At 46.8% G+C, this 13,463-nt stretch overlaps 1 protein-coding gene across 5 annotated transcripts in view; it reads left to right on the forward strand.

The window, feature by feature from the left end:
- Positions 1-13,463, forward strand: part of LOC119439931 (rootletin-like) — a 289,750-nt gene that overhangs the window by 94,588 nt on the left and 181,699 nt on the right. For all 5 annotated transcript variants that reach the window (XM_049661195.1, XM_037704895.2, XM_049661198.1 and 2 more), the window contains one exon: positions 6,897-7,027. In XM_049661195.1, coding sequence (XP_049517152.1) covers positions 6,897-7,027 — 131 coding nt within the window. The remainder of the gene's footprint in view (positions 1-6,896; positions 7,028-13,463) is intronic.

Below are 13,463 nucleotides of genomic sequence, written 5' to 3' on the forward strand. Positions count from 1 at the left end.
CATTTTACCTTTCGAACATCGCATTTTTTTTTCTCCTGAAGTGACATAGAGAACGTAATTTATGGCTTTTGTGTGGCTGACACACAGTCGTAATGCCGAGACCGTGATGTCCGAGACCTTCACAGAGTGGCAGCATACTGCAGTAGTTTCCAAAGTTTACGCTTACGGCCAACTAGAATACTTCGCTCTCGTGTGCAGAATACAGTCATGTCCCACTGGTAGTAAAATATATCTCAATCTCTCGAATAAAACATGGTGGCTGTGCTTGTAGTTTCGAAATGACAGGTGATTGGAACTGGACGCCGTTTTAAAAGAGCTACAAGACGCGCCGCATTTCGTTCTTTAGATGGTCGATTATAATGCAAGCTTGTAGCTAGGTGCGGGAATGCACTGGAAACGAAAATGACACTGAAAATCTGGTTTTTGCACCAAAGTGCTGCCAAATTGTAACTGCTGACGCCAGCTTTAGCGCAGTTAATTTTCGAGCGTTTTTAACGGCAAGTTCATATATAGCAAACTACTAATATAATGACCACTTTTCTCGGAACTATCGAATTCGTTATAAACGGGTTCGACTGTAGTTGCTTTTATCAAATTGCTGCTTAGATTGAATTTTTTCACCGCCCTGTTCACGTCGTTTAACGGGGTTTACTGTCTATAGGCCTTGCATATTAGCAACGTGTGTGCATGTGTAGGGTGCTGATATTCTTGTTAATTTTTACTACTGCAGTAAAAGCTCGTTAATTCGGATTTCACGGGACTGAAAAAAATGTCCGAATGAACCGAATGTCGAATTATCGAGGGTATCAAGAAAACAAACAAATGCTTACTGCGTCAACACGCTCTTATTTGCAGTATGAATCGGCAAATTCTGTTTCTATTTTGCATAAACGCAATGCGGAAGCTGCAATTCTCGTCATCTCCCGACTGATTAGAGCTCGCAGCGGCGAAGCTGCGCGCGTCTTCATCTGAGACGCGCTTTTCACTAGCGCGCGCACATTCCGTTTATTTTTTCGCCAATGTCGCCGGGTCGCCGCCCATCGCGATGTAGACGGTGCGCCTCTTCCTCTTCACAACCGCAATCTCTCTTCATCCTCGACAGCTTTGCACTGAGTAAAAACGAAACTATTACCGCAACCGCGGCCGCTGTTAACGTGATCATGCACGGCGACCTTGCGGTTCTGAAGGCGCGCGGCCGACGCACGCAGAGTCAAACCGAAACTACCGTTTGCTGCAACTGCGGACGAAACCGTTGTCAATATCGACGCGATCATGCATGGCGACTACAGAGTTATGAAGGCACGCGGCCGACGTGCGTACTGAGTCAAAACGAAACTACTGTTTGCCACAACCGCAGCGGACGGAATCGCGGCCGCTATCAAGACGATCATGGATGGTGACTACGCAGTCATGAAGGCACGCGGCCAACGCGGTGCTGTGTGTGGCGGTAAACGCAAGCTAGGCACGAATAGGAACAAATAGGCACGAAGCCTTCCGGCGTTGTTGTCATTCCAGTACGATTTTTAGTGATGACCAAAGCGATCCGAACTCCGTCGCTTCGTTTCGGTGGACGCTAACGTTGTTTTGGCGCGGTCCATTCATGTTTCGGAGGGTGGCGTGGCTTAGAGCTATGGGTGCGGACCATTTGTGTTCGGAGGGGCGGAAGGGCAACGGGACAGAGGTGTGCGAGGCTGGCGATGCGGAGAAGGATGGAAAACAACGCGCGGCGGCATGGAATGGCTCAAATTTCTTTTCTTTTTTTTCTTTTCAAGGAGTTCGTATTCCATTCCCTGACGGCACGGACACTGAGTGAAAACGAAACTACTCTTTGCCGCAACCGCTGTGGATGAAACCGCAGCCGCTATCAATGCGATCACGGATGGCGACCATAGAATAAAGAACCAACTGCGACTACACAGTTTTGAAGGCGGTGCTATGCGCGCTGGCAAATGCAAGAATAAAAGCTTTAAAGGCTCAAATAGGCACGAAGCGTTCTGGCGTTGCTGTCATTCCCGTACGATTTCCACGGATGGCTATGGCGATGCGAACTCCGTCGCTTCGTTTTGGTGGACGCTAACGCCGTTATGGTAGAGTACACTCTAGTTATGGCTCGTTCGCGTCGCACATTTGTGGCGCTCCGCGCTCGCCGAGCGCGGAGAGTTGTTTGAATTAACCGATGTGCGGCCAAATACGTCTGAATTAACGAGAGTTTCATTGCATTAAATATTGGAAACGCCTGCCGGGACCAAAGGACGTGTCCGAATTAACCGATTTTCCGAATTAACGAGCTTTTACTGTAATTAGCCTTACGTGAATATTCAATATTTTCGAATGTTCGTTTGAATATTATTCTACCTGATCTTCGCTCCGGCTCGAATTTCAGTATAAGAACTTTTCGAAGTATTCGAAACAAATGAATATATGTATTTTTCCTGTGCATAAGCCGCGCCCATATTTACAACATCCCGGAAATAAAAAAAATTAAAAATCTGTGCGTATAGCTTGTGATAACTGCATTTATAGCCATTTGCGAATGCAGGAATCGTCCATGTCATGTTTTCGGCCAGCAGCTCTGTTCCCCATCTCTTCAGCATCGCTGATAGAGGAGAACTTTGCCCTAAAGGTGGTTTCACGGCAGCTTGGCGCGCACTGCCGTGAAAGACCGCATGGCAACGCTGACATACAAAAAATTGAACGAAACACCGTTCTAATTTCCGGTACTTATCAAACCGGGATTTTTCATATGTCGGTGCCACTGTGCAGTCTTGGTGCCCCTTTGACCAAGGGTACCATGTTGTAGGTCACTATAAACGAAACTGTACCTAATTAGCATTAGCACTGTATCTCTCACTTCTTCCTCTCATGCACTTTAGTCTTCATTGTGCCGTCGATTGCTTCTCCCCAAACTACAGACTTGCTACTGCTGTCAGAGACTTTAATGGAAACTTGTAATTACTTAAAAAAGACATTAAATCTGCGCCTCTTGACTGTAGTTATTTGAACGGTTATATAGTCGAACCAGACTACATTGAACCGTTTACATCGAATTATCCCTAATATTCAATAATTTCTAACACTCTAAAGTTATGATGCGAACCCATAGAAAAAAATTATGGTTACATTCAACAGAAATAGCAGTTACTACCATTATACAGTGTAGACCGCTTATAATGTAAGTCGCCGGAGTCACGAATATCTGCACTATAAGCGGTACTGAACTATAACCAAAACAACGATTTTCAAGCCCTGTACGTATGCAAAACATGTAGACCAAGCATGTAGACACGCTTTGTACTATCGCACGCACATCGTGATTACATTTTCTCCAGTTCGCTGGCGAAAACATAATCGCGATGTAGCCGGTGCTCTTCAAGCTCGACAGCTTTGCACCGAGTAAAAACGAAACAACCGTTTGCCGCAAACTCTGCGGAAAAAACCGTGACCGCTATCGACGCGATTATGAACGGCGACTTTGCGGTGCTGAAGGCACGCGCCCGACACACGCACCGAGTTGCCCAGTCGCTGCAACTGGCCGTCGAAACCGCGGTTGCTATCTATGCGATCATCGATGGCGACTACGCAGTTTTTTAGGCACGCGGCCAACGCGAGTACCGAGTAAAAATGAAACTACTGTTCGCCGCAACTGCTGCGGAGAAAACCGCGGCCGCTATCGACGCAATTGTGGATGACGACTACGCAGTTACGAAAGCCCACGGCCAACGCGGTGTTATGCGGGGCGGTAAACGCAAGAATACAGGCTTTGAAGACACAAATAGGCTCGAAGCGTTCCGGCATTGCTGTCATTCACGTACGATTTCAACTGATGGCTGTGGCGATGCGGACTCCACCGCTTCGTTTCGGTTGGACACTAGCGCCGTTCTTGCTCTTTTGCATCGCACATTTGCGGCGCTCCTCGCTCACCGAGCTCCGAAAGTAGTTCGAATTAACCGATGGGCGGCCAAATAAGTCCGAATTAACGAGAGTTTAATTGCATTCAATAATGCATACGCCGGCCGGCAGCACGCACCTTGTTGAGAAGCGTGCTCGCTGCCGCCCTTGTCGGCGAGATTTTCCCGCGGAAGCTGCATTATAACAGGTATTTCGTCTCGCGCGGCTGCACAGTAAGCGGTACGCGTATACATGGAGTGCTATGGGAAAATTAACGGCAGTCTGAAAAGACCGTACTATATCCGGTCCTGCACTATAAGTGGTTACGTTATAAGGGGTCTATACTGTATTGAACTTCAAACACCATGAACCTGCCCCAGAAGTTTATTTTCCTGCGTGGCAGCCGGGCGAGCTGCCAACATTCCCTTGGAAAAAGTAGTTTAGCCGGGCTGCGCCTGCGTGGCTCTATGGCACAACTGTGCCATGGGTGGGCACCCTCCTACAAAATATGATCTTGGCTCGCCTTGCAGCTCTTGCTCACACAGCCACTTTGCAAGTTTGAGGCTTGTGGAGATTTGCGTCATCGTTTTGTTTTGTTGTTTTCCCATGTGTTGTCTTTGTTCTTGTGTGATGGCTAGCGTGAAGTGGAATAATCTACCGTTCATCGTGAAGTTGCAAAATATGTAATTGAGTCCGGAGTGACATGAAATCTGTCATTGCCGCAGCATCTAGGCTGACATTAACAAGGAAGCGATCCAAAGCTGCTTCGGTCGTGACAGTTTTCGCGGTGCTGATGATGACAGTGAGAAGTGCTCTGAAACCGTCGCTGGTTTCGCAAAGTTTAAAGAGAATGGTCAGCATTTCCAGAAGCATTTGACAGGTCAACGGTCAACAAGTTTGTGTCCGTGGACAGTGCTGTGACCACTGGAAGGTTTGAGAATGAACACTGCATTGCCGACGTCTTGAATCGAATGCGAGTGACGCGAACAGTGGGGACAATTCGGATCCTACGCCCACGTGCTCCAGTGTGATGCGTGTGCTCGCCCACGTGCCGGCACTTCTGTGTGAACGTGAAAGGCTGTGGCCTCAGCTGCTCCGAGTCCTTGGACAGCATGGAAAAATGCCTGCTCTTCTAAGCAACGAAGATAATTAAGCAGAAGTAGACTTGCGACTGTTTCGTGCCACAGTAAACCGAAAGTAGTCCATTTTGTCAATGAAGTTGTGGTCTCCGGGTTCTCTCAAGCCGCCTTTGCCCCTAAGGCTTAGGCTTGACGGCCGACTCCCTTGTGCTTGCCCTGTACTACCGGGGTTCGGCGGTATCAGGACTGGCAGAAACACGACAACGCACGATAGTGTAACAAGTACAAACAGGGTTTATTGCTCCAGGGGGAATTCGTTTGGAAGCAGGCTATAGAGTCGACGTCGACGTTTGTCGGGGTCGAGCGTGGTTGAACGAGGTAGGGCACGACAAAGGAAGGGAACAAGATGGTTACCTGAGCTCCGTCCTTCGTCGCGGCTCGCAGTCGTCTCTCCTGTCCCCGGCGTACGCCGGTCGCGCCGAGCGCGACTGCCCCGCCTCGTTCTGGGCTCGGTCCATTGGGCGCGGGACTCCGCGGCCACGTGCCGGTCTACGTATGTGACCGGTTCGAAGGGAGGGGGTGAGATCGCGCCGCCGGGAAGTCGCCTGGCCTTCCCGAGCGGGAGAACCGTGCAAGGAACGTCTGCTCTACTCGCGTCTCCTGGCATGCCTCTGGACGTGCGGCATTATCGATTTCCATAATTCCCACAAAGTACAGTTACAAATGGTATGGGTTTTTATGTTGTCCAAATCTTTAGAACGTTTATATCGAATAATGCCCTATATCATACTGGTAGGTGTCCTTTTTGTGAGTTTGATACAACCAGTTCTGACTGTAAACATTTATTGAATAATTAATATTGTTTCTTATGTGCCGTAGTTCATTGTTGTTTCATGTTTTTTTTGCTCGTAGTGCTGTGCTGTTTGCATGTGGCCACTCAGTTTCGTGGAATGTTTTGTTCGAGAACCCTGACAATATTGTTGGGCCTGGAGTGCTTAATGTTTGCGGATATTAGCACAATTAGTATCAATAGACTGCAAACTTAGTATGGTATTTGGTGGCGGAGCAGAATGAGAAGCATACTGCTCCGTGATGGACAAGCGCGGTCACATGGCTGTGTGGGCATGCTGTTTGCGCATGCTTTTCTCTCGAAATATGTACGATTTCCTGCATCTGTTCCTTTTGCCTCTTGTTCCATGCAAACTGCTTACAGCTGCAGACGAAAAAGCCAGTTGTGGGTGGTGACCTATTCACTGGTTATGTGTCTGGGCTTGTGTTGCACCCTTTAAGTTCAGAGCTGGGGAGAGTTGAGCAGTTAAGCACTATTAGTGGCACAAGAACCCTACCACTCGGTTGACCCACAGCACTTCTGGTTGCATCTGCAATATCCCTGTAGTATGGGATAGTTGTGCTTCTTGGATGAGGCTGGCAACTTAAGTTGGGAGTCGTGGGTAGCTTTTGCTTCTTTGCATCTGCCTTGTTTGTTGAATTATTTCATGCTGTTTTCAAGGTGGACTCGTACCAATGCTAGTGGAGTAGTAGTGTGGGACAGTTGGTGGAACATGTTCTTATGAATGAAAATACAGTAAAAGACAGGACAGTTCAAAGACACGGCACCACGAGCACTTGGTTGCAGTGGAATAATCCTGCAAAACCTCCTTCTTTCCAAAAAAATTGAAGCATACGTGTTTTGGGTTCGCTTCAGCATGCACAATCTGCATTGGTGCTTCAAAGTATTCTTCACAGGATCCTGCAATTGCAGGTTAGTGCTCGTGGTGTCCTGTCTTTCTGCTGTCCTGTGTCTCTTTCGCTATTTTAATTCTCAGAGCTCTTGCAAATTTATTTTGCAAATATTTCCAGCTGTTGAACTCTGCTGCTGTTCCTTGTCAGACCATAGTAACGAACTCACGTCATGTTTGCTGTTTGCAGAGAGCAGCCTGCGGGAGCAACTAGACCAGCAACGCACGGCCGCACAGCGTGAGCTGGAGGCCTTGCGTGCTGCACTGCATTGCACGCAGGAGCTCAACGAACGATTGGAGGCCGAGAGGGACGCCCAGCAGGTCGGGGCTCCTTTACACACTCTTTAAGGATTGATGTCTGAGGTGTTACATCATAGGTGGTGTCTGCACATGAGGTCACTAGCGTTGACAATAGCTTTGTCAGTGCCCTGTTGCTTTTGTGCTTTTGTGCCCTGTTGCATTGGTGCTCAAATGCCAACAGGTGTTTTGGGGTTTGGTTGTTCCGGCTGCAATTTTGAGGCTAAAAATTTAATGTGGTGAAATTGACTCTGTTTTCTCGAAGCAAGACAGAGGTGTCACACAAAAATGCTCAACAGTAGGCAGTCAAGGGAATCCTCAGCCTGGAACTTGCAACATGCAATACACCCGGGACTACAGAACATGTCTTGTGCATCTGCCCGCGATTATGCTATGGAAAGAAATCATTGGCAGCACATTTGTCCATGCTCATCAACAAACCTTTGTCTGAAAACATTTTATTGGGACCCTGGCCAGTCCTTTGTTGACATGATTTTCTTAATGCTTTTATAAAATATTTGCAAGAGAGGGGTCTGGATTTGAAACTTTGAAGAGTCTTTGCTGTTCAAGTTCATTGACCACCATTTACGTCCCTATCATGAACGCTTTTCTTTCTTTCTTTTTGTTCCCATTTCCCTTCCCAATGCTGTGTAGCTGGTCAGAGTATGGATTCAGGCCAACCTCCCATCTTTTCTATCAAAAGAAATCTCTCTTCTTCTCATCCTAGAACCTATGTTTCAACAAGGAGGCTTGTCTTTGTCAGGGCAACAACTGCCATCCTTAGCAGCATTCATGTACTTCACTTTCCCCAGCCACAAATGGTGGAGAAGAATAAGCGGATGTGTAGTGCAGTACAGATGAACTCAAAATATATTCAAAAAGGGGTTGTTTAGTCGTTATAGACAAAAAATGTGAAAGGGGTAGGCTTCTGCAGGTACTTTCAGGAAGGGAAAACAAAAAGGGGAAATAATTATTCACATGTAAAAAGGCATTGTCAATCTAGTTTGCATACCTGCCAAGTCTCCCGGATTACCTGGGAGATTCCCTGATTTGGACCATTTCTTCGGGTCGTACGGTTGACAGGAAAATCTCCTGGAAATTGCAGTTGTGTCATGTTTCTATCCACGTCCAGCTCTTTGTCAGGCCACATTGGCAAAACGAATCCAACCCAATCCAATCCAGTTGGAAGTCATGCAAAACATTGTTAAGAAAGTAGTAGGGAAACCCTATGCATGCGCTATTTCGTTAACCGCGGAGCCGCGCCTTACGCTGACCTGTTGGTTGCCCTAGTGGCCCTAGTTTCATTAAGTTAGCGAGCGAATGCCGCATTCCGCAACTAGCAACACTCGACTCCCGATCGTTCTCCTCAGCATCAGCCGCTCTGGCATTGCGCAGGCCTACAGTCAGTCGTGGCTTTAAAAGCAAGGAGGGCTAGCACAAAAAGTATCTTCAAGTATTTTTAATGTAGGGCTTAGCCGAAGTGACGCTGGGTATTTTGTTGATACCACAGAGCAATGCAGAGTGCGATCGGCAATTTAACTTCGGGAAAAATACGAGGATGCAGTGTCGCTCGTTCAAGACGCTGGGAAATGACATCCTCACAAAATGTAAAAGAATTCTTATAATAAAAAATTATCATTATCTGAATGAGTGTGCTTAGTTTTTCCAGAAAACAGGAATTGAGAAGTTTTGGACAATTGAGATGCAAGAAATAAACAGAAAAAGAAACGGAGTAGTATCAAAAGGTAGTTAGTGAATAGTTAAAAGTGATAATGGGAATTCAAAGCAATGAACATAAATACATATCTTGAAGAAACTTCAGAGAAATAAAAGATATTGGCTAAATTTAAAAATTACCATATGATTAAAGAATAAAAAAAAACATTCAAATTCTACTGTGGATGATAATAAATTAACTTTTTCTCTACGTTGGGGAAAATAGGTGTTTTTTGTATGGTATGGCAGATGTTTCTTTTTGGAAGGAACTACTGTATTCAATTTTTAATGTAATACATAAACAGAAAGCACAATGAATGCACCTTGGACACATAAAAAGTTTTATTAACGAGATGTATGTCATAAAACACTATAAATTGTTGAAATCAAGATTGCGCAATAAAATTGAACAAAATTTGTAAAGACACACTTGTATCTACTAAGAAAAAAATGTAACGAAAATTATGAGAAATACAAAATGTATTGCCGTCTATTAGGCACTATCTCCGAAAAAATCAAAATTTTTCATTGAACAGGTATTTCGCTACAAAACACCTGCAAGCACTACAGTTTGGCGTGTCGGGCTGTGGCCGCCAATGTTCCGGGCTGGTTTGCGTCGTCGTCGCTTTCAGACTCAAAGTCCGCCGAAAAGTCAGCATTGTCTGATTCGCTGCTATTCGATGTATCGATAAGATCAGCCTCAGAGGCTGCGGGCGCGCTGTTTCCGGAGTCGGACATTTTTGTGTTCGGCTTTGACGATGGCGAAACTTTGGAGCATGTTTAAAAATTATCGCTTGGTGGGAAAAAAGCGAACTGCTTAGTAAACAAAAATATAGTTTCTCCTCTTTCACGTCCGATGGCGCAGTGTGTCCATGAGCGGCGCGAAAGGTCTCGAAAGCGTCGTTTCAAACCATCGATAGTGGGAAGCCATTGTTTTGTTCTCCTTTGACGATCGCGAAACTTCGGAGCACACTTAAAAATAACCGCCTCGTGGGAAAAAAGCAAACTGCTTAGAAAACTTATCTATAGTTCTCCTCCTTCACGTCCGATAGCGCAGTATGTTCGTGAGTGGCGCGTAAGGTCTCAAAAGCGGCGTTTCAAACCATCGATAGAAGGCTAACGATGCCTAATGGGCGCAGTATGGAAAGAGTTAAAAGAAAGTAAAAAAAAAAAATACCGCTACAGGCTGTTCAGGCACGGTAGCTCTGGCTTTTGCAGTACATTACTATTTGTTAACGAGAAATTCTCCTCTTTTCTGGCCACTGGCAGTGATGATTGCAGTAGACAGAAGCACAAAGTCCGAGATCCTCTTGCATTGTGTGCTACACAGGCATCTGTGATCTTGGAGTTTATGCAAAAGTCATCCATTGAATATTTTTTTCACGGGGTGTTAGGAAGTTGCAAAGTGCTGCAATTGTACGCTCTCCTTCCTACCACTTACATAAAAATGTGCTTTGTTCTGCGTACATCATTCAGTGGTGCAAAGACAACGCTGACACTGTATTTTTGTACCCTGTTTTTCTAGCCTGCACGAAAAGAACTGAACGTAAGGAAAGTCTGTCTTCTATCTTTTAATTGACCAAACCCTTTCTGCAAGATGCCAAAAATGCCTCGTTCGAAGAAACTAGATGCTATAATTTCAGAGCAAGTTATGCTGGGCTGTCTTCTTCTCAGGGCTAACTGCAAGGATGTTTCACTTTGGCTAAAGTGGTTATGAATGAGTAGTGTATATACTGCTGAAGCAATCTTGGCAAGGCTGCAGAGCTAGTAACTGTGTAATTTTCTTATTAGCAGCCTTTAAATAGCCCCCAAACAAATTACATGTGCAGCTCGGAGTCAACAGATGTTTATTAGGGGTGCACGAATATCTAATAGTAAATTTCGAATCACATATTGAATCGAAGAATGCCGAAACAAAAAGCAGGCATCGTCCGTGCCGTTTCATTGTCAGGTTCGGTGTGATTTGCCACCGGTCAAACATTCTGAAACCTGAAGGATTATGGCTAGTTAGCATGATGCCCTCTCCCCCACTCCCTCCAGCCCCCCCTTGTTCATCCGCTGTACATGCAACCAGCCATGACACTTTTGCGCCTGCCGTGCAAGTCCAAAGCTAGTCTTGTGACGGGTTACATGAAACTACAAAAAGAGACTGATGTGCGTCCACGAATGACGTCGGGATCGAGAGGCTGCCGTATGGTGTGTCGCAAAGATGGCGGCCATGAACAACTTTGTTGCTCTCCTGTGTACTCGCTTTCGTTTGTGAGGCAGTTTGTCAACTTTCCGAGTGTCGCACAGCTGCTGCTAATACAGTGTAGACCGCTTATAACGTAAGTCGCTGCAGTTGCGAATATCCGCACTATAACCAAAGCAACAATTTTCAAAGCCCGCACATATGCAAAACATGTGTACCGAGCCGCCACGCGTATGCGACAGTCGAGGAATGTGGCTAGAACGTTTATTGCATTCAATGTACAGTCGAATCTCGTTAATTCGAACCAAATCACGCGGCGGCTCCTCCGACCGCCATTGCTCCGGCACCGCCATAGAGTAAAAGCTTAGGAGAGACCCCTCAATGTCGCGCGCGAACAAAACAAAAAAAGAAAGAAAAAACGCGGAGGAAATTTGACCCTCTCTCTGAAATGGCAAGGTCACTGATTCTGCGTTGCGCCGGAACATGCGTGTACGTGCTGACGTCTCGGCCATGCTACCGTAGCCACGCGTAGAAAATGGCAGTGAACCCTTCTTTCTCCTTTATGCTTCCTCTACTTTCTAGTCACGTGTTGACCTTGCACTCTGCGGCTACGGCGCAGAGGGAAGCAGCGGCGCTGTCCCAGGCCGGCCAACGAAACTGCCCATGCCGGCAAACGCCCGCTTCCCGATAACGGCAGAAAACGAAACTTCCGGGAGCTGGCGCCGGGCCGGCTGGAGCGGCGGCGCCTGCACGGCGGTGGGCGCGCACGGTGACAGTCGAAAGTGAGGGAGCTACGAAGGAGGGCGAGGGGAGCCACCGAAGCGGCGGAGTTGCCGAGGCGGAGTCCGCTTCCCTGCTGCCCTCCTCCCTCACATTCCACGGTCTCCGCATGCGCCCTTCACCGTGCTGTACCGGCGCCGCCCGCTCCCTGAAGTTTCGTTTACTGCCGTTATCGTGAAGCGAGCGTCGGCCGGCGTTTGCAGTTTCGTGGCCCTCGCTCGCTATGTGTGCCGTGATATTTCACGACTCGCACTCAAGATTCTGGTTTCAGCCTCACTGGCTGTTCGTTCGCACCACATGCTCTTCTCCTCCACTTCGTCTCTCTTTCTTCCTGAGCACTCCTTGGGGCGCCCATTTGAGGGGAGCATTCGCCGTCTCCGCTGACTTCCGTACTCCCAGGCAGCCGCACTGTAACCGGTATTTCGTTTCCCGCAACTGCATTATAAGCGATACGTGTATAATGGAGTGCTATGGGAAAATTAATGGGAGTCTGAAAAGACCGCACTATATCCGATCCTGAACTATAAGCGGTTACGTTATAAGTGGTCTATACTGTAGATCTGTGTCGATCTGGTACCAAATCTTAAGTTTAGTCGCCGACGCCTAATAATCAGCAGTGCGGATTAGGCCGAACGGCCTAGACAGTGTGACAGTGACGAAAATTTGACGCTGTCTAATGTTATAGTGGCTGGAAGGGGGCGTTAGATTCGAGTAAGTACAATATTTGTAGTTTGAGGGGAGCGTTTGCCGTCTAGGTTTACTACCGTACTTCCAGGCAGCCGCACTGTAACCGGTATTTCGTGTCCCGCAACTGCACTATAAGCAATACGCGTATACATAGTGTGCTAAGGGAAAATTAACGGCAGTCTGAAATGATCGTATTATATCCAGTCCTGCACTATAAGCGGTTACATTATAAGTGGTCTATACAGTACTGCCGTCGTGATGCCGTCATGGTTGTTCTATCGCAGTCACTCCGGCTTTGGCATTCCATTATCATCATGTCATCATCTCACCATCGTTTTGATACAGTAGTTGTCTGACCATTGTTGTCATACATGTGATCCCATTGTCCTCATACCATTGTTATCATGCATTTATTGTCATACCGTCATCGCCATGTCATTGTCATGCCATCGTCATCAAGCTGTTTGCCATCGTCACCACCTCAAGAAATGTCGTCCCATTATCGTCATAACCGTTGTCATTATTGCCTTCGTCGTTCCATCAGTGTCATTCTTTCTCCTTCATTTTATCATAATGATGTTGTCATCCAGTCTTCATTATGCTGCTGTTGTCATGCCATCATCGTCATTGCATCGTCACCAGACAGTCACCGTCGTGCGTTCATGTAATCGTCATGTTGTCGTGGCCGCGCCTTCGTCGTCATTCTAGCTTCGTCATCCGGTTGTCGTCATACACTCATCTTCATTCTATATTCTCGTGCCATCGTTGTCACGCTGTCGTCATTATACTACCGTCATCATTTCATAATCATCATTTCATTGTTGTCATGCCACCGTCGTCATACCAACTTGTCGTTTCATCGATGTTGTTCCTTCTTCATCATTCTATTGTTTCACTGAGTCATCATGTTATCATGCACATAGGCGACCTTAGTGAGTGTCATACCAAAGTGGGCTGATACAGGAGAAAGTGGATGTCGCATATAGCCGAAGCGATGGAAGTCTCAGAATGACCGCTGAAGATTTTAAATAAGTGTGACTTCTGCAATACATTGTCCCATGCGTGATGTTGCTACATTGCTTCAAT

The sequence above is a fragment of the Dermacentor silvarum genome, chromosome 2, assembly GCF_013339745.2.
Source record: "Dermacentor silvarum isolate Dsil-2018 chromosome 2, BIME_Dsil_1.4, whole genome shotgun sequence".
In the NCBI taxonomy this organism is placed as follows: domain Eukaryota; kingdom Metazoa; phylum Arthropoda; class Arachnida; order Ixodida; family Ixodidae; genus Dermacentor; species Dermacentor silvarum.